The sequence below is a fragment of the Heliangelus exortis genome, chromosome 2 (genome assembly GCF_036169615.1).
Source record: "Heliangelus exortis chromosome 2, bHelExo1.hap1, whole genome shotgun sequence".
NCBI classification, from domain to species: domain Eukaryota; kingdom Metazoa; phylum Chordata; class Aves; order Apodiformes; family Trochilidae; genus Heliangelus; species Heliangelus exortis.
The window spans coordinates 113,473,494-113,496,766 of NC_092423.1; the positions used below are offsets into that span (position 1 = coordinate 113,473,494).

General features: G+C 40.9%; 2 protein-coding genes across 5 annotated transcripts in view; one reads left to right on the forward strand and one right to left on the reverse strand.

Moving 5' to 3' along the window:
- The first annotated feature begins 1,909 nt into the window (after positions 1 to 1,909).
- On the forward strand, positions 1,910 to 17,511 carry SDCBP (syndecan binding protein). 4 transcript variants are annotated; one of them, XM_071737601.1, is made up of 9 exons: positions 1,910 to 2,036; positions 6,042 to 6,103; positions 8,987 to 9,065; positions 11,617 to 11,726; positions 12,077 to 12,235; positions 13,671 to 13,846; positions 15,158 to 15,329; positions 15,876 to 15,967; positions 16,809 to 17,511. In XM_071737601.1, exons 2-9 carry the CDS (start codon positions 6,053 to 6,055, stop codon positions 16,861 to 16,863), a joined length of 894 nt encoding a protein of 297 aa, XP_071593702.1. In that variant the 5' UTR covers positions 1,910 to 2,036; positions 6,042 to 6,052; the 3' UTR covers positions 16,864 to 17,511. The 4 variants fall into 4 exon arrangements, with proteins under 4 accessions (XP_071593702.1, XP_071593704.1, XP_071593703.1 ...); XM_071737603.1 differs by having other exon boundaries at positions 1,940 to 2,036; positions 6,038 to 6,103; XM_071737602.1 differs by lacking the exon at positions 1,910 to 2,036 and adding an exon at positions 2,590 to 2,681 and having other exon boundaries at positions 6,038 to 6,103.
- Positions 17,512 to 19,806: 2,295 nt separating this feature from the next.
- Positions 19,807 to 23,273, reverse strand: part of NSMAF (neutral sphingomyelinase activation associated factor) — a 37,833-nt gene continuing 34,366 nt past the window's right edge. The window contains exons 28-31 of the mRNA XM_071737605.1: positions 22,694 to 22,844; positions 22,232 to 22,334; positions 21,153 to 21,262; positions 19,807 to 20,164 (exon numbers count right to left, since the gene is read on the reverse strand). Coding sequence (XP_071593706.1) covers positions 20,070 to 20,164; positions 21,153 to 21,262; positions 22,232 to 22,334; positions 22,694 to 22,844 — 459 coding nt within the window. The 3' untranslated portion in view covers positions 19,807 to 20,069. The remainder of the gene's footprint in view (positions 20,165 to 21,152; positions 21,263 to 22,231; positions 22,335 to 22,693; positions 22,845 to 23,273) is intronic.

Below are 23,273 nucleotides of genomic sequence, written 5' to 3' on the forward strand. Positions count from 1 at the left end.
ATATGGAGTCAAATATTTGGGCTAGGACAGCATCATAAGGAAAATGAACCTTCATTACAGCCTTGTGGGTAACATCTGGAGGTGTGCGTTGACTGGGCAGGTCACCAACAAAGGCTGCTATCTTGATAAGCAGGCTATCTTGAAAGACCATAGCAAGAGATAAAGTAATGAAGAAAATAGCAAATAATGACGTAGCTTTCTTGAGAAAAGAGCAGTGTCCTCACAATGAGGACACTTCAAACTTCAAAGCAAAAGGAAACATCACCATTCAGCTGTCAAAACCAGACCATCATCCAGAAGAACTACACCACTGGAACAGCAGTCTGTCACACACCTGGAATTTCCATGCTATGTGGACACTCACAGTGGTCTTTATTCTTCAGGGTGGGTACAGAGCTTTACCACACTGAGCTCATTGCAGGATGAAGAGTTGCACCCTTGTTCTGATCATGCAAATTTTTAAGCCTTTCACTGCATTTATGTTAAAAATCATCCTTGGCTACACAAAAAGTTTAACACCACAAAAGCAGTAATCCTCTGCTCTTAATAAACCAGATCTAGATCCCCTCACTCCCTCCTGGTCCGGCAGGCACTTCACACAGGACTTTTGTGAACTCATACCCTAATCCCCAAAATTGCTGGTTCATATATATTTAATTATCTGCAGTTGCATGACTCAGTAGCACTTCAGGCACTGGCATGCAGGAAGGTGTCAGGCTTGGCCAGTCGTTGGGTATAGAAAGAGAAGTCTTCTGACCAGATGGAGAGAGGATGTACCTCTGCATTCAGCACTGCTCCAGCTGCCACCCCCAACCCTATGCACCACTGTGGTGCTCACCAAAGATGCCGGCAACTGGCAAGGTTCCAGAAATTTAAAAATATACATTGCAACTGAATCTCTGCTTAGGGTTAGAATTGCTCAGAGAGCTCAAATGATGAAACAGCCTGTTAGTGCCAGAAAGAACTGAATCACTCTTCCCTCATCCTCTTTCTCCTCCTTTCTCCTATTTCTAGCCACATCTTCCCTTCTTTTGCCCTGACTGGCTCTAATGCTTATGAGATCCTTTTGATGGTTTGGCCCACTTTCCCAGCAGAAAGACATTCATATTTTTCAGTGAATTTGATTTCTGCTGGAGCAGTGAGTTAAGCCATCCCACAGAACAACAGCCTGACAGCTGCTGAGACTGGCTGAGGACTGGAGAAAGAGGCGGGAGGTGGGAGCAGACCTCCTTCCTCAGTGCTGGCAAAGCGGTGTTACTGAAGCTTTGGTTTCTTCGCTGAAGAGAAGCTCTAGAGCTCTCAGAGGAGCACCCTAGAACACCTACGTAATAATCAAGATTCGACAGTTGGCAGTTGTGTGCAGAAGGATCTGAAAGACCGAAAATTGATGCTAGAGACAAGCTCGTACTATAAATAAGGCAAATTTGGAATAATTATGGTAATTTAGTATGGAAGCCCCTTTCCGAGCTCGTATGGGACTTCCCTATCCCTGTACACTTTGCATCACGGTTTCTCCACGGGAGCTTCTCCAGGGGATGTGCTCTGTGGTCATCCCGTGTCGCAACTCACGGTGCCTGGCTGGGAAACAGGCAAAGCGAAGCTGGCACCAGGCACTGTGTAGAACGTGCTTTATTACAGGAAAACAACCCTAAAATGCTGGAAAACGAAAATTATACTTTTTCCTTCGTGTAGACAACAGCTGTCAGCGGCTGAACCCAAATGAATGATGCAAAGGCAGTACAAAGCTGCCAGAGTGGAGCGTTGCCAGGAACGGGAGCCGCCCCTAACGGAGCCGGGACACCTCCGCCCGCCGGCCCGGCCCACTCCGCCCCACAGCCCCGACCCCGGCCCCGGCCCCGGCCCCTCCCTCGCCCGCCGGTCCCGGCCCACTCCCTCCGCCGGCGGAGCATGCGCAGGGTCGGCCCAGTTCCTCCCCCGCTCCTCTCATAGCGGCGTTGCCAGGACTCAGGGGAGTCCCCGCCGTCCCTCTCTGTGCTGCGGGCCCCGACGAACGGCAGCCGCCCCCTGGACCAGAGGTAAAGGAGAGGTCGGAGCCGGCCGGCGAGGCCTTGTTCCCCGCGGCTCTTTGTCTGCGGGCCCGGGGCGGTGTCTCGTCCTCGGAGGCCTGAGGGGAGGCGGGGGAAAGGAGGGGGGAGCTCCGGGTATGGCGGAGCGGAGCGGCGAGGGGGAGGCCGGTGCGGAGCCGGCTGCGCGGTGGGCCCGGGGGAAGCGGCGGCTTCGTTGTGCTGCTTGTGAGGGTAGGGTTTGTCCCCGCTGCCGCCGGGGAGCCACGTCCTGCGGGGCGGGGCAGCGCTGCCGGCCGGTTCGGGAGGTGCATGGCGGGGCGACCGCTCCCCGGAGCCGTTCCGGGGGAGGGTGGCTGCTGCCTCCCCCAGGGTCTCCTCCGGCCGCAGGCGGGGAAAGCAGCGAGTAAATCAGGAAACTCCTGCGTGTCCATCTGTGTCCCAATCCTCCCGCAGCGTGGGGTTCAGGGGTGTCTTCTGACCCCTCTCTCAGGCTCCGGGATGGTTGCGTAAGGACCGTACTTCTCGGCAGTATTTGTAGTGTATTGGGGTATTTGTAGTGCCTTGGTTTTAGGCTGGCTAAATATTGCTGCAGGGGTGGAGTGGTTGAGCCGTGGCTTTACGGCGAGAGAGCCCTGCTTCAGGTCTGAAATGGAGGTAGGAGATTTCAGAGCTAAATGCATAATGAGAGCAATTGCTCAGAGGCTAATTAGAAATGTATCCGAAGGGAAACATTGAGTTACTAGTGGGGAACGTGCTTTGCGAAACAGTTGCTCAGTTCCCTGATGTGTCAGCCTGACCTCCTGTGTCTGCTTTGAAGATCAGTTGTTGGGTTGATAGGTTTCGAGCTCCTTGGGAAATGGAAACCAATGTTTCAGTAATAGGTGATGGATTTGTGGCCTGCTGCGAGCTCTCCGTGGGCCATAGGCAGAAAAACATTTGTGGGTGGCTGTTTGGTTTTTGCTTTTCTTCCCCCCCCCCCCACCCCCCCCCCCCCCACCCCCCCCCCCCCCTTCCCCAGAATTGCCAAACTGGCAGCTGGTGCTTTTAGAGACAGCAGTTGTCACAGGCTGGCCAGGTCTGGACCCCACACTGCCTTCAGCTCCATGGTTTCCAACCTGGAGAGTGTATCGGGAAGCCCATCCTCTCCAAGCCGTGTCACCGGGGGTAGTTTGGGATTGCTCCCACCCTCAAGACTTCCTGCTGGCAGCCCCGGCATGTCACGAGTGCTGCCTTTCCACAGGTCTCTCATCAGTGGCCCAGCACTTCCCTCTGGCAAACAGGATCTGCTTGCAGGCGCCAGTGGTTGGACTTCTCACACAAGGGTACTGAGAAAGGGGAAGAAGGTCTTCACCTCTGGGTTTTGTTGGCCTGTCCCTCCTGCCCTGTGCTCTTCCTTTGGTTTTCACTTTTGCTTTCTGTTCCTCACAAGGCATAGGAATATGGAAACAATCAAGGAAAACTGTTCTGATGTCAAGTGTGGATTTTTAAGAGGAAAAAGGAGGTTACAGTGAGTCCCCTTTAGGCCTCTCCCCAGGGCCTAAATGCATTACAGTGTGTGATGAAACTCCTGTTTTTGCTGTGAATAACATCACACAGAAGTCATGGACAAGTTCTTCCTGTGACTACTGGTGGTGGTCCCTGACAGAGGCAATTGTTATTAAATCTTCATATTTTAAACTAAATACAGTATTTTTGCAGATCTGCCTCTACCTAATGAGTAAACTTGTTAGCTAAACTTCTAAAACTCCCTGTGCAGAAGTTGAGAATATGTATGCAAATTGTCTCACTGAATGCAATTACAGGGGTGACAGTTATTCTGGATATTTAGTTGGAACCCCAAAAATAGTAACTGGTGAGATTACATTGAAGAAGCTAACCCAGCAGCTCCTTGGTAATGGTGACAGATGCTTGGTTTTGTGAGACCTTGGCTGGGGAGGTGACTGGAGGCTTGTGAAGTGTCAGGATAAGCTGATGGAATGTTGTCTTCTGTGATCTGAGAACTCGTATGCGTTCAGCTTTGTTAACACTTGCCTATGGAAAGCACTCTGCTCCTCCTTGTATGATATAGGGATGTTGAGGTTGCCCATCTGAGACAAACATCAACAGTAATTGTGCCCAGAGTGAGAGTGGTCTGTGGAGGAGAACTGAAACTGGCTGTGGGATTTGCAGTGTGGAAGTTGGCTGCCAGGATGAGGGATCCAGCAGCCCCTGTGCTGTATTGCTGTGTGGATGTCAGAGCTTGCCATCTGCAAAATTCTGCTCCTGCTCTCCTCCTTGCCCTGCAATGGGGTGATGCCTTTGGGGACATGCTGTCCTTGGCATGCCCTTTTTTCCTGCTTTGTGCACTGCTGGGGCTGTGCTTTTATTTGAATGTGTGCCAGCATCTGGATTCTCACCTGAATGTAGCAGGGCAGCTGTAGGAGAGAAGTGAGTGATGCTGTGTGTCCCTTGACTGGTGTAAGCAGCAGAATGCAGTGTCTGGGCACTGGTTACCTGAGGGTAACTGGGCTTGGTAACTGAGGGGTTTGCTGGGCTTGGACTTGCATTTGCCATCACCCATTTTGGATGAGCAAAAGCACTCGATGCTTTCAGGTCAAAACACAGCTCTAAGCTGGTTTTAAATGTGTATATTTGACTTGCAAAGCTTCCAGACTTCAACTATGTTTGGTTTAGTTGCAAAGATTAGTAAAAAATTAGTTATTACAACATAACTGGCCACGTGTTTGCAGTTTAGATGTGACACATTTTGGGCACACTTTTAATTGGAGTCTGACATGATACTGGAGCTATTAGGCACTGTGTTGAACAAGCAGGAAAGCTGTCAATGACCTTACTGTATTATGCAAAGATGTCCTTTGTGTTACTGTAGTATCACGTTAAGCATCAGTGTGTGGCTTTAAAAAAGTAGTGCAAAACACAGCTTCCTATCCGCAAGAAGCAGTAGCTCAAGGGTTGGTGTGGTGGCACTTTTAGTCTGAAATTATTGCCTTGTTGTTACACTAATGAGGACCTTTAAACTACTCTTTGGGTGAGAAAATAAATCTCCAAACCCTAAGCATTTAATGGGGCTGCCTCATTAACTTTGGTCTCAGGGCCTTATGCGACTTCCAAAACTGTATCCCATTTTGTTGACTCCCGTTTCTGACCCTCGTCCCCATCTCATTAAAGTGGTATGAAATGTTCTTTTACGTTTAAGAAAAGTTCATCTGACCTTGGTGAGAATGTGAGTGAAGGAGCTCTGGAAAACGAGTTTTCCCTCAGTCTTGGGTGCCCAGCTCTGGTACAAATGAATGTCAGCGTGGCACCTTAGAGGATCATGTGATGCAGGTTTTTTTTGTTTGTTTGCTTTACTTTTGCTTGTTGTTTTTTCCCCTTAGCTTTTTTTGGTTGCATTACTTCCTGCTGAGTTGTCACTGGGCTCTCCCAACATCACATGAGACCCAGCCTGTAGACTCTGTGTGTTTTGAAATTCCCCACTTGACTGAATCTGTCTGCTTTGTGGTCTCTTGCTGCAATTAACATGTGAAGTGACACAGGAAAACAATTGTCTTTAGTGGCTTCTTAGTGGGACATCAGAACTGATGGAAGTCATTACTTTGGATAAAGTGAAAGCTTCCACAGTAGTATATAAAACACTGTGCTAGTTAGGAAGAAGAGGAGAACTTCATTTTCCTCTTAAGTCATTATCACAGCATCCTCCTAAAGTCTGTCTTTGCAATACTTTGTGTGAAACAGTTTTCTCTCTATAAGCTTTCTCATCCTTGACAATCCTAAACTTTAGAGTGCTAAGTATATTAAATAAAGCCTATTATTGAAAGACTATAATTGATACCAGATTAAATGGGTAGTCTTAATGGAATTTATGTGCACAGCTGGATGTCTGTAGTGCTAAGGCTTGAAGGTCACAGATCACTTATTTAATGCTTTGTCTGTTTTCTTTTAGCCCTAAGTAAACATCTGACATTGACCCTTTTTGTTTGCTTTCCCCTTTTTGTCTTCCTTCTACCCAGCAAGACTACATCAAAATGTCTCTCTATCCTTCTTTGGAAGATCTGAAGGTGGACAAAGTTATTCAGGTATGGCAGGCTTTAATAAGATGAGTTTTGATGGTAATATATCTGATAATTAATCCAGGAAAGAGGAGACTTTTATTGTAAGTGAGAGTTTGTTTTACCATAGCACTCTAAAAGGGGTAAGACAAACAGTTTACTTTGTAGCTTGATATAATACCATTAATGCTTATTTTACCACTGTTGGGTATACTTATTCTGTTTATATAATCATTTGTAGTCATTTGTCTTTAATGTGTTTGTTTGGGTTTTTTTAAATATATATACTTGATATGAAGTAGGCAAACATGGTCAGTCTCTTCTCATATGTAAGCTCTGAGAATGAATAGGCATTGACTGAACTAGGAAACCTGCTGTGTCTTGTTCCTGGTGTCCTGACCTGTGTCAGGAAGCTTTTGTGGTCAGTTGGGCACAAAAAAAGAACACTGGCTCCCTTAGGCATCTGGAAACAGACTTGCTCTCTGGCTATTTCATGTTGGTGATGTGCTTCCACAGTTATCACATTTGTGTGAAACTCTTTATGTGTAAGAATATAGGTAACTATTATTATTCAGGATGAGAATGAAAAAAACAAATTTAAAAAAAAAAATAAATAAAACCCATTTTAATAGATAAAAACTCCATAACAAATTTGTCTTAAGTGTATTATATGAGGCATTTTCTTTCTTGCTTTAGCATTTTACCTAGCTTCCATTTTTCTTAAAGTGGATTCCCTCCTAGTTAAAACAACAGCAGAGAGTTAGACTGCATATTAAGGTGGCTGCTACTTCTGTCTTTGTCTTATTGGGAGGAAATCAAGAAAACTGCACAGAACAGCTTATTCTTCTGTGCTATACTGAATGACATGCCTCAGTCTCACCTGTGGTTGTACATGTAGGGTGGGGCTGCATTGGGTTTTGCCCTTGTCATGTCTGCCCACCCCCTTCTTATCTTACCAAAGTCCTTTATCTACAGTCAGGTAATGCTGAACTGAAAACAAATAGCCTGGAGCCAAGAATGTGCTCCTTCAGGCTTTTAAAGACCAACTGCTAAAGTTGATATATTACAATTAACAATACTAAATGTGGTGTTTCTACTGTGTAACTTTTGTAACCACTGGATGAAGCAGGGAGGAAGTGGGAAGTAGAGTGTCTCTACATTGAATCCTGTAAACTTTGAGCCATAGATTTTACAGGGCAGGGACTCTTGTATGTTGACTACTTGCCCATGTGCTCAGCAGGGTTTATGAACTTGGGCAGAGTGCCTTGTTCATGTGATTACACCTGTAGTTTATTGTGGTGTTTCACAGACAAGTGTAAACTCTATAGAGGTTTCTATTGGGACAGTAACAGATTGTTCTGTTAAGCCAGTTTAATCCTTGTCCATGCCATAATCTCAAAGTTCAGTCTTACAGAAAAAAAGCAATTCATGCAGGACAGATGCTTGCTGTCATACTTAAAGATGACTGTCCACTCAAAGATTAAATTAGGATTGGCTATAGGAAAAATTGCACTTGAGCAGTTAAGTGACAGCAGCTTGCTCCTAATGATTGTAGCAGGAGCCATGGGAGGGTAGTAGGTTGTGTGCTTAGTATAGCTGTGAGAGAGGGGAAATAAATACTGTTATTGCTAAATGCTATTATTTTAAGAGTAAGCCATTCTGTTTCCTTCAGTATTTTTTATAGCAAAGACTTAAGTTACTTGCCTCTCCCCAAAATGGCATTCTAAAGATGCTGTCTTTTTTTAATACATCTGAGAGCACTCTAAGGAGAAAAGGGGACAGAGTACAGAAAGGTAAAGCCTGTATCCACAACAAGTGTGTGAGATTAAAATGACTGCTGGTTAAAACAGACAGACCTGTTACATTAAATATTCTAACCTGTTCTTTTTGTCCAGCATTTGAGTGGGAGGCTGTTCTTCTAAATACATCTGTTACTGATACATATCGAGTCATTCTTGCTCTGAAACTTTTTTTCTAAAAACAACTTCCTGGAAGCTACAAGTCTACAAAGTCTTCTATTTTTAATCATGATATCCTTAAAAACATTAAGTAATTTAACCATCATGTTGTGTCAGATGATTTATGTGTCCTGTTCAGCATGATGTTTCACTATGCATTTAGTAATTTTACTCCCACCTTTGACGTTCACCCTCAGGAAAACTACTGGGATAGCTATTTCCATCACATTTAAGCCTCTGTAAGGCAGTGTTTTCACTGGTCATGATTACCCAAGGCCAAAAAAAGTAGTAGGTGAGGTATTCTGAAGGAAGGAAACTGGCTGACTTAAATATGGTCTCATATTTGTCAGTTGGTAAGCAGTATAGAAACTAAGCTTTGTGTGTTCCCTGTAGTGGCAGTTTCCCTAAAAAATATTTTAGGAGGTTGGTTTCTTTCAGAAGATACTAAACTAGTAGCATTATATTGTATGGAACATAACTTGCAGTGTTTCTTATGTACTGTGGCTGCACTCATAAATAATGTCTGTAACTGGTGAAGAGATAAAAATGGCTGCTGTTCAGCTGAAAAAGTAATCATAAAACACTATGTCAAAGGTCATGCCTTAAAACTTAGTTATAAAGCTTTATCAGCCAAATGTACTGTCTTTTAAGGCAGTCTTGTGCTCTTTAACTTGCTTAATTACAAAACCAGAGCAGGCTGACAGTAAAACCTTTCTGCATTGCTCTAGCCTTATCTCTGAGGAAGGTGTAAGTTGATCTGTCAGGGTAGTTTGATACTACTACAGCATATTGTACTGAAATTATTTATTTCAAAAGAGAAGTTTGACTTCAGAGCTTCAAGACGAATAGTATCTAGCATGTACAACAAAAAGAAAGGACTTAGTCTCCTGGTTGCATAATATTTCATAGATTTTTCTTGTTCAGTATGATGTATGGGAGTTTTTGTTTTCAGGCTCAGACTGCTTTTTCTTCAAATCCGGCTAATCCAGCAATCTTGTCTGAAGCTTCTGCTCCTGCTGCTTATGATGGAGGTAAGCTGTGTATTGTCCTGGTATTCTGGAAAGCAGTTATGAAAGCCTAAAGTTACAGTACAGTCAAAATTACCTATAAATATGTAATCATATTTACTAAAGGTGAGACCATGCCTTTTTGAGTAGGCCCCTCCCAACACATCTGTCTCAAACCACCGTGGTAGAGGTGCTGTAGGAGTCAAGAAACAGTGTTTGCTTATAAAAGGAAGTTGTGGCAAACACTAACCCTTCTCCTGACTTTTCAAAAGCTTTTCCAAGTGAGCCTAACACAAAAAGATCTGCTGTTGGTACCATTTGAACTATTTTTAACTTGCACTCGAAAAATTTAATTGTCCTTAACTGTATTTTTGTAAGCTTAGAGGGCAGCATGAATCTGAATGCCTTTACTCTCCATTTGTGCTTGGGAACAGAACATCAGGAATCTTTGATGGGCAAGTGCCCAGGAAGGTGGAACTTCATCTCGTTAGGCTATATACATAAATCTTCCAGCAGATTTTGGAAAAAATATCTGGGAAATTCATCAGACCTAAAGCTGAAAGACTTGTACCCATTTCTGTTCCTTTTCTCTCATGCACCTGTACACCCATGAAGAGGCACAGGTCTGTGTGAGATCAGTGTTACACTTGGTCTAAAAGACCCAAAGCCTCTCACCAGTGTGACCAGCCCTAGTGCTGGAACAGCTGTCAAAGATGCTGGTGGAACAGATATTAAAGCTTGGTGGCTCTAACTTTGTTTCCAGTTCTCCTCTTGGTACTGGTGTGTCTTGAATGACTTGAAGGCAGGAGTTTGTGTAGCTCACCAGAGTTTGTGTAGCTCTCATAGGTCTTTTCTGGAATAGTCAATTACCTGGGCTAACCTCACAGACCAGATTTGAGTCCCTTGGCAATACTTTTTCTGCTGTCCAGAGTTTGAATTCCCCTGCAGTTTTTGTGCCTGATGACCAAATGGTGTGATTTTTGACAGCACCTTGCATGTGAATTGCATTGGAGCTGTGTGTGTTTGAGGAGTGATTAATCACTCCATACCCAAAGGAAGGGTGTCCTACACCATCTATAGAATGTGGCAAGCCTGCTGGGAATACCTCTTGTCCTGAGAGGCTGGAGAATCTACAACATCAAGAGGTTTTGGATGTTTTCCTGCTACTTGGAGGTGTCTCTGTTTTGAATGAGAATGTAATACAGTCAGCAAAGACACATCCTATGTTGTGTTCTTCAATGACTAGCAAAAGAGAAGTAGTGTAGCTCCAAAAGTCTTCTGCAGTGTTAAATGTGTACAACCAACCCTAGGGGCTTGAAAATGCAAGCAAAAAACAGCCATAGAATAATTATCCATTAAAAACTTATTAATTGATATTGATGAAACTACAAGCTGATAGATCAATCTGGAAAGGAGATCAGACAGGACAGAACTCATGTGAAGCAGCATTGCAAGCATGACCACAAAGTATTAATGAGCAAAAGTCTCTCAGTTACATTGGAATTCACATTGCAGTGACCTTTGTGTTCCTTCCCAGAAAAGTTACGACCTGTTTCTGCCCAAATGTGGATTCTTAGAATAGCTGGCTTATACATGTGCCCATAAATGAACACTAGAAACCTAAACTTTGTGGGAAGCCTGCTTGCTTCCAAGACTGTCCCTTGCACCACTCTTCTGTGGTGCAAGCCTTTTTTGTGGAGCACCCTTTTCTGTCCCCACCAATTTGGTGAGAACAGTAGGTGGGCTCTTAAGGGTTTTCAAAACTGCCACTTGTTAAATGGCACCAGATAATTACCTGGAATGTAAAAAAACCAAACCATATCAACCTTATTTCCAGAGTGGTTTGACTCTGGGTCTGGCACATCTGTCAGCTTGACTTCCTTTCTTCACACTCCGTGCACCCTGCTTCTCTGGGGCTTAGAGAAATCTCTTGCTGGGTATTTTAAGAACTGTATTTATTTTGTCTTTTTTGAGGAGCATGTCTAGAACTGCTTAATTTTTAATATATAAGAAAATGACTGATTCTTTCTTATGAAGACTATCATAGCAGACTGCACTGTGGACCCTACAGCCAGGAGGCTGTATTCTGCAGAAACTTTACCATGCTCAGGATCTGGAATATCTTTAGCATTGAAGCCTCTTGCAAGTGTAGTCCTGCAATTGGCAGAAAGTTACTGTGTTTTTTTCTCCAGCATAGCTGCTTTGGGGCTGGTAGGGAGAAGAGTTCCCCACTAATGGCCCAAAAGCTTTGAAGCAAGGGCAGTAGTCTGCAGCACAGCATTGGTTTTGGAATTTACCACCATCTAACATTTGTGCCATAAAGGATGGATTAAGAAACTGAAGCTAAAGTTCTCTGAGCTCTTTATCCCTGAAATGCTGTTTGTGGTTACTCTTCTAAGCTGGGCTAGAATAACAGTTCTGATTCAAATCTGTCTTCCATTGTTATTTTCAAATTAAATACATTACAGTAGCACAAGATTTGTTGAAGTAAAGGTACATACAAAAGCTGTAACTTCTTTCTTCTGTTTAGTGTATTAACAGGAGTTCTGTTTTTTTGGGTTTTTTTCTCCTATAGGGCTATACCCCAGACTGTATCCAGAACTTTCCCAGTATATGGGCCTGAGCCTCAATGAGGAAGAGGTGCAGAGAAACTTACCAGTGGCAGCAGCTGCTCAGCCACAGGGGGTAGGTACCAGTCAAGCATCTTTTAGGAAGCGAGAGTATAAAGACTAAATGTCTATCTAGCATTCCAGAAAGTAGTCTCCTGTTTGCCATAAGTACCATAATTGACCAATAAATGAATTGTTTTAAGTAACTGCCTATTTTCCCCTAGTCTTAAATTGAGTGGTATATTTCTAGTGTTGGAGGGGGTGGGGAAGAGCTGGTGGTGTAACTTAATTTGTGTGCTTTGTTGTTGGTTTTGTTTGTTTTGGGTTTTTTGTTTTGTTTTTTTTAAGTATCACTTTGCATAAACTGACTTAATAGCTGCTTAAGAAAGTTGAAACTAAGCTGTCTGGCTGTTTTGTTTCAATCAGCAACTGGTAACACGACCTTCTACTAATTACATGGTAGCTCCAGTGACTGGAAATGATATTGGAATTCGCAGAGCAGAAATTAAGCAAGGCATTCGGGAAGCAATTTTATGTAAAGATCAAGATGGCAAAATTGGACTTCGCCTTAAGTCTGTTGACAATGTAAGTATAGAAGCTTGCTTTTGCCTATAGTGCCTTTGCCTATTTACTGCTTAAATTAGTAATAAAATTAGTGTACAGTCACAGTTGTCTTCTGTATAATGTTTGTGTATCCATTGTCTGAATTTTAAAGTTCTGCATTAGATCAGTAGCTGGATTTCCAGCTGTCTGAATTACAGCAGACTAGGATCTGAATTTGCTAATTTTTTTTCACTTTAGAAATTGTCCTTGCACAGCTTGTAGAGCTGCTTAGTAGCTGTTCAAGACTTCTTTTCTCTGTCTTTGAAACACCAGGCACTACCTAAAGTTCAGTAGTATGCAGAGAAGTGTCTTTGGCTTAGAAGTAGTTCTTCTTTTGTAGATGCTTGGAGTGTGTTGGTGGTGATAAAAGTGCAGGGATTATGAGTATGTGTGTCCAAAATTAAAGGGTAATTTCAGAGTAGACTTTGAGTATTCCCCTAATGAACATAGCTGCAAGAAGATCCTTAAACTGTCTTTGGAGATTCTCTGTTTCAGTGTCTTTTGATTCTCAACATGGAAAATACTCTTGTTTGGGTGCGTGGTTGTTAGTTTTTTTTGGTTGGTTGGTTGGTTTTTTTCCTTGGCAAGGCTATTTAATCTGAATATTAATAAAAAATTGCACTTGAGGTTCCACATAGGGTTAAAATGCTTTTGGTAGTTCTCCTAACCCAGGAAATGCTTGGGGGGGTTCTTAGAGTAGCATGTTTGGGTTGTTGTTTGTTTGGTTTTTTTATTTTTATTTTTTTTTTTTCAATATCCACACGCCTTTCCCCCTGAGGGTCTTATATACAGTTTGCCTTTATATGCCTTACTTGGTTTTTAGGGGTACTTTGACTAGAAATAGCTTTTAATACCTTTTTTTTTACTTTAGGTGCTAACAAGTCATAGTTGATAAAAAGTTGAAAAGTAATGGGGTCACAAAAGGAATGAAAAATCTGCCGCAGAGATCTATTTCTCCAGCTATATATAGACTGTGGCAAAGGAGTTATAAGTTAATTGCATAAGGAGATATTCAAGTTGACCACAATTCTGTCTTGATCCAGTTTCTCAGCTTTCTTGTTAAAACAGCATAGTATTTATTCCTTTGAGTAAGGCTTTAGTGTTATGCTTGTCTTTTTCTGAAATGTTTATGCATCTAGACAGAACAGATTTCCCTATTTTCTAACTGTATTCTGGCATTAGTTATGTGTCAGTCTCTTAAAGACATCTAGAAACAGACTGAAATTCAAAAAATGCTTCTTAAGGAGGAGCAGCAATTTAAGAAGTCCTTTTGTTTGATTGGTATTTTATAGAGAATGGAAAACTTCAAAGGGCTATGTGTTCTCTCACTGGTCTTTTCTACTAAAGAAGAACTTCAGAACTTCCTCTTACCCCTCTTCTGCCTTTTTTTTTTTTTTTTTTTTTTCCCGTTTTGTAGGGTATATTTGTCCAGTTAGTTCAAGCAAACTCCCCAGCATCCCTGGCTGGCCTGCGGTTTGGGGACCAAGTTCTACAGATCAATGGTGAAAACTGTGCAGGATGGAGTTCTGACAAAGCACATAAAGTTCTGAAGCAGGCTTCTGGAGAAAGAATTTCCATGATCATTCGTGACAGGTGAAGCCAACTGCAGATAGAGGTTGTCATTATCTATCCAGCTCAGAGTAAATCTGTGGGTTCAGGTCTCCCCTTGTTTGAGTAGTACTGCAGGCCTAACTAAACCTGTTGGTCTATGTACTTTACTATTAAAGATCCTCAAAAATATTCCCCTTGGAGGGGGAGAGGTCAAAATAGCTGTTAGCTTATAAACTTTCAATCCACATTTTCCTGGGTATGATGAGGCATAACATTTTTAAAGGGAAACTAAAAAGTGATACCACAAGACAAATTTAAATTCCTGAATTAGGAGTTGGGTGTGGGTTTGGATGCAGCTTGACTTTTGCTTATTGAAAAAGGTAAGATGGTATCAAAATATTCACTGTATTAGTGAATACCTTTGCTTTGTTTTTTAGCATCATAGTTTTCTTATGAACTCTGCTTATCTGTTAGTTAATGCCAGTTTTGCTATGCGTTATCAGTATGTTTGAACCAGTACAAATTTTTAATTGTATTCTATGAGTTTGTAGCTAATTGTATGTAATAGGTAAAGTCAACATAAGGGGACTTGGCTATGAGAAGGCAGATGGTGCATGATATGACTACACGTATGCCTTGAAGCTTTTTCAGTGTTCATTCTTGTTTAAGAACAAAGTTTGACCCAATGGAGGGCATGCTGCTTCTATCAGGACAGCTAAATCTATCTTAAATTGAATCAAAGTACTGTGGCAGTAGATTCCCCACTCTGTCTACCATTTTTGTTCCCAGCTCCCCAACTCTTTGCTGGGTTTACTAACACTTTAACACACAACTTAAAGGTTTATTGTCTGCAAGGCAATAGAATTGTTCTTGGGAAGTTTTAGGCTCCAGAATCTTCTGGCCTGCCTTCAGGTGTTTAAGCTGCCTGCCCTGTTTTAGCTACCATGTAACACTTGCAGGTAAAACTCAATTTTAGTGGCCATTTGTGTGAATTTTGTGCAAGTTTTTACTATTATTTCTTATTGTTAATCAGCTTGATGGAATATCTGTAGAACAGGTGAAAGCATACAAGGTGTGGAAACAACCTTACAAATGCACTGTGGCTTCACCCCAGAAAGAAGAAATTAAACTGGCTAATATTAAAAAAGGAAGTTAAAGCCAAACTATTTTTCATTGTCCTTGTTGTGTGAGTCTCTTTGAGTAAAATTAATTTTTGTTAATCAAAGATGCTGAAAGAGTTTGTGTTGTAGACTAAAAACAGGGTATTTAGTAGACTAATTTAGACTAATAGAGTATTTAGTAGACTAAAAACATGGTATTTTTACATTTTAAATGTCTTCCATTTTTTCATAGGCCTTTTGAAAGAATCATTACTATGCATAAGGACAGCACAGGGCATGTTGGTTTCATATTCAAGAATGGAAAAATAACCTCAATAGTGAAAGACAGTTCTGCTGCAAGAAATGGACTTCTTACAGAGCACAACATCTGTGAAATTAATGGCCAGAATGTAATTGGATTGAAGGTAAAACAAGTAGTATGTGGTGGGTGTGGAGAGCTGTGAGGTCTTTGTGTTCAAACAGTAATTGTGTTTTGGAGAGGAAAAAAGATGGTTTTATGTTGTCTAATGTTCATATGATAGGGAAGTAAGTGACAAGAGGTAACTTAACTTGATTGAAGAGCCATGTATGTTTTGAAGTTTCTTTGCAGTTTTCTCTTTGTAGGCAGGACAACTCATTCTCTTCCTCTCTTCCTGGCTAGGCTGACCCTCAATTTTTATCTTTAGTCTAACTTTGCTGGCAAAACAAAGAATAAGCTTCCCCCTGCCAGCCTGTGTCCAATTGTGTTAGTAAATCTGTTTATCCTGTTTGTATCCCTTCTCCAGTCAGTTTGTAAGATGCTGATAACCAAACATCTATGAAGTGGCATTGCAGGTTCAGTGATTAGTCCTGAAGGTTAAATATGCCAAGCAAGGAGTTCTGGTTCTCTTAATCTGCATGAATCAGCTTTTGAACTGCTGCTTTATTAATCAGCTTGAGTAATGATGCTCATGTGACTTGTTTAATAACAGGACCCCCAGATTGCAGACATCTTGGCAACAGCTGGAAATGTAGTGACCATTACTGTCATGCCTTCCAGTATTTATGAGTATATAATAAAGAGGTAAGTAATAAACAAAACAGCCGTGGTGCTTGTTATATTCAAGTTGACAGTGATGTTTTTTTTTTTGTAGTTTTTATCATGAGTACATTGTATGTAACCTACGTACAAACTTAACCCCCACCCCCTCTCCAGCCTCCATGTTATCTGAAAATTTTCTTAAGTGCTTCAGTCAAAATGGTCTTTTGGTTTTGTTTTTAAACTACTCATATGTTAGTGGTACTCCTTTGGTTTTATTTTTCAAAAATTCTGTTCTAAACATTATTTGACTAAATTTGAGTTTCTGAGAATGTCCCAAGTATAAGAGTAACACCAGTGTTTGTTACTCTGTAACTAAAATTTTGTTTCCAGTGTAACTAATTCTGGTGACCTAAAAATGATTCTTGGCAGGATATAGTTGTTTTTTTTTCCTAATCCTCTGGCAACACTAGCTTTCTCCAGCTAAATCTCTCCTGCAAAAATGTTTTTGAAGTTGCTAGAAATTAATAATGCTTCAAGTATAATTAAGTTTCTTTCCTCTAGTTGATGTGCTCTTTCTACAAAGCAGTTTTCAGTCTAGCAGCCACATTTCCCCCTGCCCTCCTTCCTTCACACTTGCAACTCTACTCTGCTTGCAGATGAGCCTGCATCATGAAAGATGTTGATAACACAGCTCAGTTACTGAGTATCCTGGGCTCCTCTCCTGTGTGTGTAGTTTCCTCCAGCTTTTCTTTTAGTAACTTTTCTGTCAAAAATAGTGGAGTAAAAGGCCTGTTTTTACACTGTCTTAAAGGGACAGCAATGACAATGAACAGAAATTCTAGGGGTTGTCTACTAGAACTGAATGCCTTTTCTTTTCCTTTAGGATGGCAACCAGCATTATGAAGAGCCTGATGGACCACTCTGTCCCTGAAGTCTAGACTTGTATCCTGTATGTGTGTACATATATATCACGATGATTCCACTAAACTCGGCTATTAAACTCAGTGATTTCTTTCTTCTGCACATCAGCCTTTCCAGAGGCTGAGAAGATATGCTGCATCAAGCATCTGCATCTAATGGCTGGGAATGTTCAACATATCTTGTTTATTCACAAACTGTAAAACTTGTAGCCTTACATGCTTGACAAATGTGAAGTTCCAGTTGCGTTATGACTTCTTTTGTAGGTCTTTTATTTAGTTTACTACTACTATAAGCCATTGCAACTAAAGGAATCAGAAATCACTTGCAAAGTTACGTGTTGTTACCTAGAACAATGCTGTGCTTTGTATGTTTAAGACAAATGAGTATTTTTACTGCTTTCTGTTTGCAAGAGTAGATTTGAAATAGCATATTAGAAGTATAGCTAGCACTAGTTAAGTTTTTGTTCTAGTAATACTGTTTACACAAGAATGCCAGCTAAGCTGAATGTAGCTACAGGCATCATTCAGTAAGTATATTAAAAGTAGTGTACAGATACTCAAATCTTTTTATTACTTGTTATAAAAATTGTAACTAATATGCTTATCTCTCGCCTTAACCATGTTCTTAAGGATTCAGAAATAACCAAATAAATGACTGAAACTTTAGATACTGTGTGTGCATGGATACTTGTTAACATGAGCTAAGAGAGCCATTTTCAGTTGAGGTCATTTTCTACCACCAATAAAGAGAAGATAGGAAATATTTAGAAAGCTATTTTAAACCATAAGCTCCCTGCCTACAGTGTTGAAATGTTTTAAAATGGAGAGCTGGGACACGTTGGACAAGCTACACTTGACTTTTTTCATCCCTTAACCTGTGGAATAGCAGCCTGGCTGTTCTACAAGACAACTAACAGCAGCAGTTTCATTTTCAAACTGTTGGCAGCTTGCTGGGTGTATTGGGGCTGGTTGTGATGGAGTTAACTTTCTTCCTAGCAGCTGGTGTGGTGCTATGCTTGAGACTTCTGACTGAAACAGTGCTGATACCACAGCAGTGTGTTCTGATGTTGCAAGGAAGTGTTTGTGCAGTGTCAAGGTCTTCTCTGCTTCTCACTCTGTCCCTGCCTCCAGTGAGTAGGCTGAAAGTGGCCAAGGGACTGAGAAGGGATACAGCTGGGACTGCTGACCCAAATTCACCAAAGGAAAATATTTCATCATTTGATATCAGTGCTTAGCAATATATTGGCGAAAGGCTTTCCCAAGTAGCTGTTGCTTGGACACGTGCTGGCCATCAGTTTGCTGGTGGGAGGTGGTATGTGATTGTCTTTGCATCAGTTTTTTTGTTTGTTTGTTTGTTTTTTCTACCTCTGCACTTAATAAACTCTTACCTTGACCCACACATCTCCATAGCTTTTGCCCTTCTGAAGCTCTTGCCCATCCTGCTATGGAGCAGATGAGTGAGAAGCTCAGCTGGGGGTTCAGCTGCTGGCTGGGGTCATCCTACCAGACTAGGCACAGAGTTTATGTTAAGGGACATGAGGTTAAATACCAGTTTGGGGAGTGATTTCCTTTCTCTGTGCTCTGTTTCAGGTTTCAGCTGTGCAACCTAGGACTACCAAACTTCAGAGCACTGTGAAGTTTAGCAGTATATGCTCAGCTGTGTGTGTCAGGAGGACTGTTCTGTAGCTTCCTGTTTCTCTTAATGTCTCTGTTATGGTAACTGAAAGAAAACCATTACACTACTTCAGGCTGTAGTGGTGATCAAATTCATCCTGGGAGCCATTTTAATGGGCTTGTTTGGTTACTAAATGATAGGTCTCTGGAACCACTGGAACAAACACTTACTGGCAGTAATTGATGGCTTCGCCTACCATTGCTATGATTCAGCCTTATAGAACCTATGGCCTGTAGCAGTCACCTCTATAAGTTTCTTGATAAGCTGGCTTGCTTAGCTTTGAAATCCCTGGACCACAAGCTAATGTATTATTGAAATGCTGACCTCTGCATCTAAGCAGTTTTTACTTAGGAGCAGATGATTCAGGAGAAAATAATGGAGATCCACTGGGAAGAACAGGGGTAAACATTCAGTAGAAGTACACACTGTTTTCCTTCCAGATGTAGCATGTAGCAGCCAGAAAGGAAAGAACTAATAAAACCCTCTTGTTTTCATGCAGAATCTAGCTTGCATTGAAGAGTAAGTCAAGCTGTTAAATATATGTACACAGATAAATCTTCTGAATTAAGGTACAAGAAAAAAAATGGCCTACATGTAATTCCTTGCACGCACCTGATTAAAAAAAAAAAACAAAATCCAAACCAGCACACTGATGACATAAGCCTGTTACTAGGTTAATTTTTTTTTTCCATAAAAAGCTAAGGCTGGTATAAGCAATGAAACAGCTGGCTGAGTGTTCTGCTTTGTGAGCATTCTATACAAGAGAAAGCAAATCCAGAAGCTGCAGCTCTGTTTAAATGGTGTATTTAAATTCCATCTCAAAGATGACTTCAGTTTCCCTAATAAACTTGAGCTTATTAGGGAAAGATTTATATAAAACATGTATATTTGACTGTTCTTGGTAAAGGGATAAAGTTGATGCTTTACTTCCTTTCAGGCCAATATTAGTGCTGTTTCTTTATAGGGAAAAGAGAGACACTGTTTTTATTCTTCTCCCTACCTTTGCAAAGAGCTGCATTTGGAGACTGGAATAGTCTCTCCACTTGGTAACCAGACTGACCACTGCTCAGCTGCTTTAGTGTTTCAAGTCTGTTCATCTGCATCTTCACTAGGAAGAAAGGTTGGCTACACAAGAGGTACTTGCACTCTGTCATGACAAGGCACTAAGCTGTAAGCATCCCTAAAGACTTCATAAGGATGCAAATGCTGCTGCTCTGAAACCAGTTCAAACAGCAAGCTATGATGCATTGTATGTAAATCAAACAATGACTGCAAGTTAAGAGGTCTTTAATTACAGAAAAATAAGTCTTTAATTTTATCTTAGATATCATTTTAGACAAGCAGTTTCAGTATAATAGTCCATGAAAAACAATGGCATACACTATGGAAATTAAGAGCTCTCTATGAAGTCACCATGCATAGAAAGTTGTAGCTGAACAAAGCTTCCTCTCTGGTTGAACTTCAGCAGCCATCATTACACAAAGTTAAGTTTCTTTAAAAAGTTTGGTTTAAAATAAGAGTTCATTTAAATGTCTGGAGGGAAAGGCACTCAGTATTGCTGTTTCCAGAACATGAGTTGTTTATCTTCTCCTCCTGTAATAACACTGTTGCACTGTTCATTCATCCACATGGATGTTACAGCACCTGGAAAAAAAACCAAAAACAACCAGACAACTCAATCCAAATGCAAAGTGATACTTGAGATGATGGAACAGATATTTTAAGAGAGTTTGGGATCATCTTATCATCAGTTTGGTTTAAATTGACACCACATATGCCAAGAAGTATTTCAGTAGGCTTCTAAATGGCTGCTCTTATTCCCAGTACTCATCTCATGCTACATTGTCTAAGCTGATGTGTGGTACTGGAGGGACAATGTCAGACTGCAGATGGCAAAAGGCTTCATGGGGATAAAGGGAGAAAGTTCCTCTAGAAAGAGATTTTTTTTCACTCTGCCATTAGGACTTATACTAAAAGTATATTTACATTTTCTAGCATATGCCTAAAAGCCCTAGCTACAGAATTATCTCCATACAGGTGAAGTTCCAGAGTACAGGTTTATAGTAGGGAAGTTTAAACTTCCCTACTCTTTAAACATTTTGAAACAGCTGTTCACAAAGGCAGCCCTGAAACCCAAACTGAATAGGTAACAGCAAGTAGGAACCATGCAACAGGATTGTTTCAGGCATGCCTGAGTCACCACTGAGGTAGTTTTTCTCCTTTACACATTCTGGTCACTAATGAACTGAGGACTATACAGATAGATCCAAGTGGCCTATAAATCCTCATCCGAAACAATTGCTATATTGAACTTGGACTTATTTTGTTGTTGAACTCACAGTCTGGATGGACTTGACAAAGTATACAGAGCAGTCTATACTGCTGCCTATTGGGGCTATGAGGCAGAAAAACCCTAAGTCATTTACCTTTGGTCAGTCTTGTAAACAGCACTATTCCTCTGTTCTTATTAGATTTCCTAGAGGCTCATGCAGACCTACTTTTAATTCAGGTGTTCCAGAGAGCACTAACAAAGAACAACCTAATAACTGAGCAGATAACTCAAGCTTTTCAATAGTAACAAAGCTGGGAAAAAAGAACTCTCAATTGGAGAGTAGGAATAGTTCAGGCATACCTGTATGTCCTTTGATTCTTTCAATAACTTTTCCTCCAAGAAGGTCCCAGATCAGTAATTCACCTGACTGGCTTCCTGATAAGATGGTATTTCCATCCCATTTGAAGCACCTGCAAGTAAGTCTGAAATCAGTTCACTTCAAGCTTTTGTACAATGAGAGACAAGCATTTTGAAAAGAATTGAAAATGGAGGTAAGAAACTGAAAGAAACTCAACCCTTTAAAACAGTCTTTCTGGAAAGGTCATTCCCAAATTATCTGAAAGGCTTATGACCCAGATTTCCTTCTGTGCCTGCCCTGGACCCAGCCAGATCTTCCCCTGGCAGAAACATGTATTCCCATAATGAAAAAGGATCAAGTCCAGCTGTTTATGTGCAAGGCACCGAGAGTTCTCATGAACCATCTCTTCACCTCTGTCACTTAATGCCCCTGAAATCACTTGAAGTGCAAAGAGGACTTTCAGGGAAATAACTGAAGAAAAAAAAATACACACATGCATATACACTTATATGTGTATAAACACACAAGAAACCAAGAAGTGTGCTCCATATAGACTACTATATTTTTAGTCCAATAACTGCATAAACATTCCATCTGAACCCGATAACTAGAACCCTATGCATTTGGGTTTGTGAAAAAAAGTTCACTCTTTAATAATAATTGCCAGTCTTTTCTTAGATCAGTGAAGAAAGCATTGCTAAAAAAAATAAAAATAAAAATCAGATTACTTGAATCATCAAGACAAGTTGACTACTTGTCAGAAATTTCAGTAGCTCAGCTCCTGGAAGAGCTGCTTCATTACAGCTCTCACCATCTTTTGTGGAAGTTAAAGTTGTTAAAAAATATGTTATCTACTTTTAGATAATTTTTTGGTTTTGTCATAGTTTGGAAAACTTGACCATAATGCAGACAACATGGTAGGGCGTTAGCCTTTGCACTTCAAAAAATAATTCAATAAAATAAAGGTGCCAGTTCTGCTGTCACCAACCATCAAACATTCTGCTCACACCAACCATCAAGCATCTCCACAGTACCAACCAAGTTGGCCACACAGCTGCACAGACTGTGTTCTCAGAATTACCTCTGTGGCTCATCAGCAGTTACAGAAGATATAAGCATTCCAGTTTGTATGTCTATCACTTTAAAACAACAGTCCTCTCCTGCACTGAGTAGATGTCTGCTGTCTGTACAAAAGAAAAAAGCAAAAAACCTCAAATAACAGAAAAGCGTGTTTAAATATTCTGTTCTAGTTACCAAAGCAGCATCATGTTGGATGTGACATCAACTCACCTACTTAATTATAGATAATTTACTTTAAAATAAATCTCTAAGTAAGCAATGATAAAACAAATTGGCTTAGAGTCTAGACTACTGGTGTACAATTAATAAATTCTTTGTAAGGGAGATGCATGTCAATCTAACACATCTCACTGTCCCCTTTAAAGTAGTACTTCCAATGACAAGGGTGTTTGACATAAAATAAAGAATAAGATTCCTTACTAAAGTCCCAACAGCGCATATTAAAAACTGAATTCCACCTTACCAGGACTAAAAGCAGCATCAAATACAGTCCCAGAATGACAGGGCAACTGGTGTAACACTGTTGCTGTAGTAACATCCCAAACACTAATGGTACCCTCTTTGGTTCCAGATGCTAGTATGGTACTTCCAGCACTAAGGTCAACTGTATTCACCTAAGAAGTTAAATATCCCATGAATTTTATATTCATTCATATGAGCCATCTCGAGACAAGTTTTTAACACACACTAAGCAAACCCATTATCAAAACAAACCTTTTACATTTAATTCTGCAACACTCTTAATGAATTTCAATTATTAAAAGCCCTGCCTAGAAAAAGTAAAAGAGAGATCTCTGATGATATTTTAAAATGTTTTTCTTTGCAGAATCAGAAATGCAATTTGACATTTCAGACTACTTTTAGTACCAATACTCTCCATCTAAATGCAAGACTTTATGCTTAAGGGCAAAACTGTTCTTTGGTTTTAAAGAGCTTCCTACCCATCAGTTGTTCCCAATTCTCGTGGTACAGTTCTTGAATGTTATCAGAACTGTTTTGGTAAATGTCTTAGAGTCCTGTTAAATAACTATTATGAAGGTTTA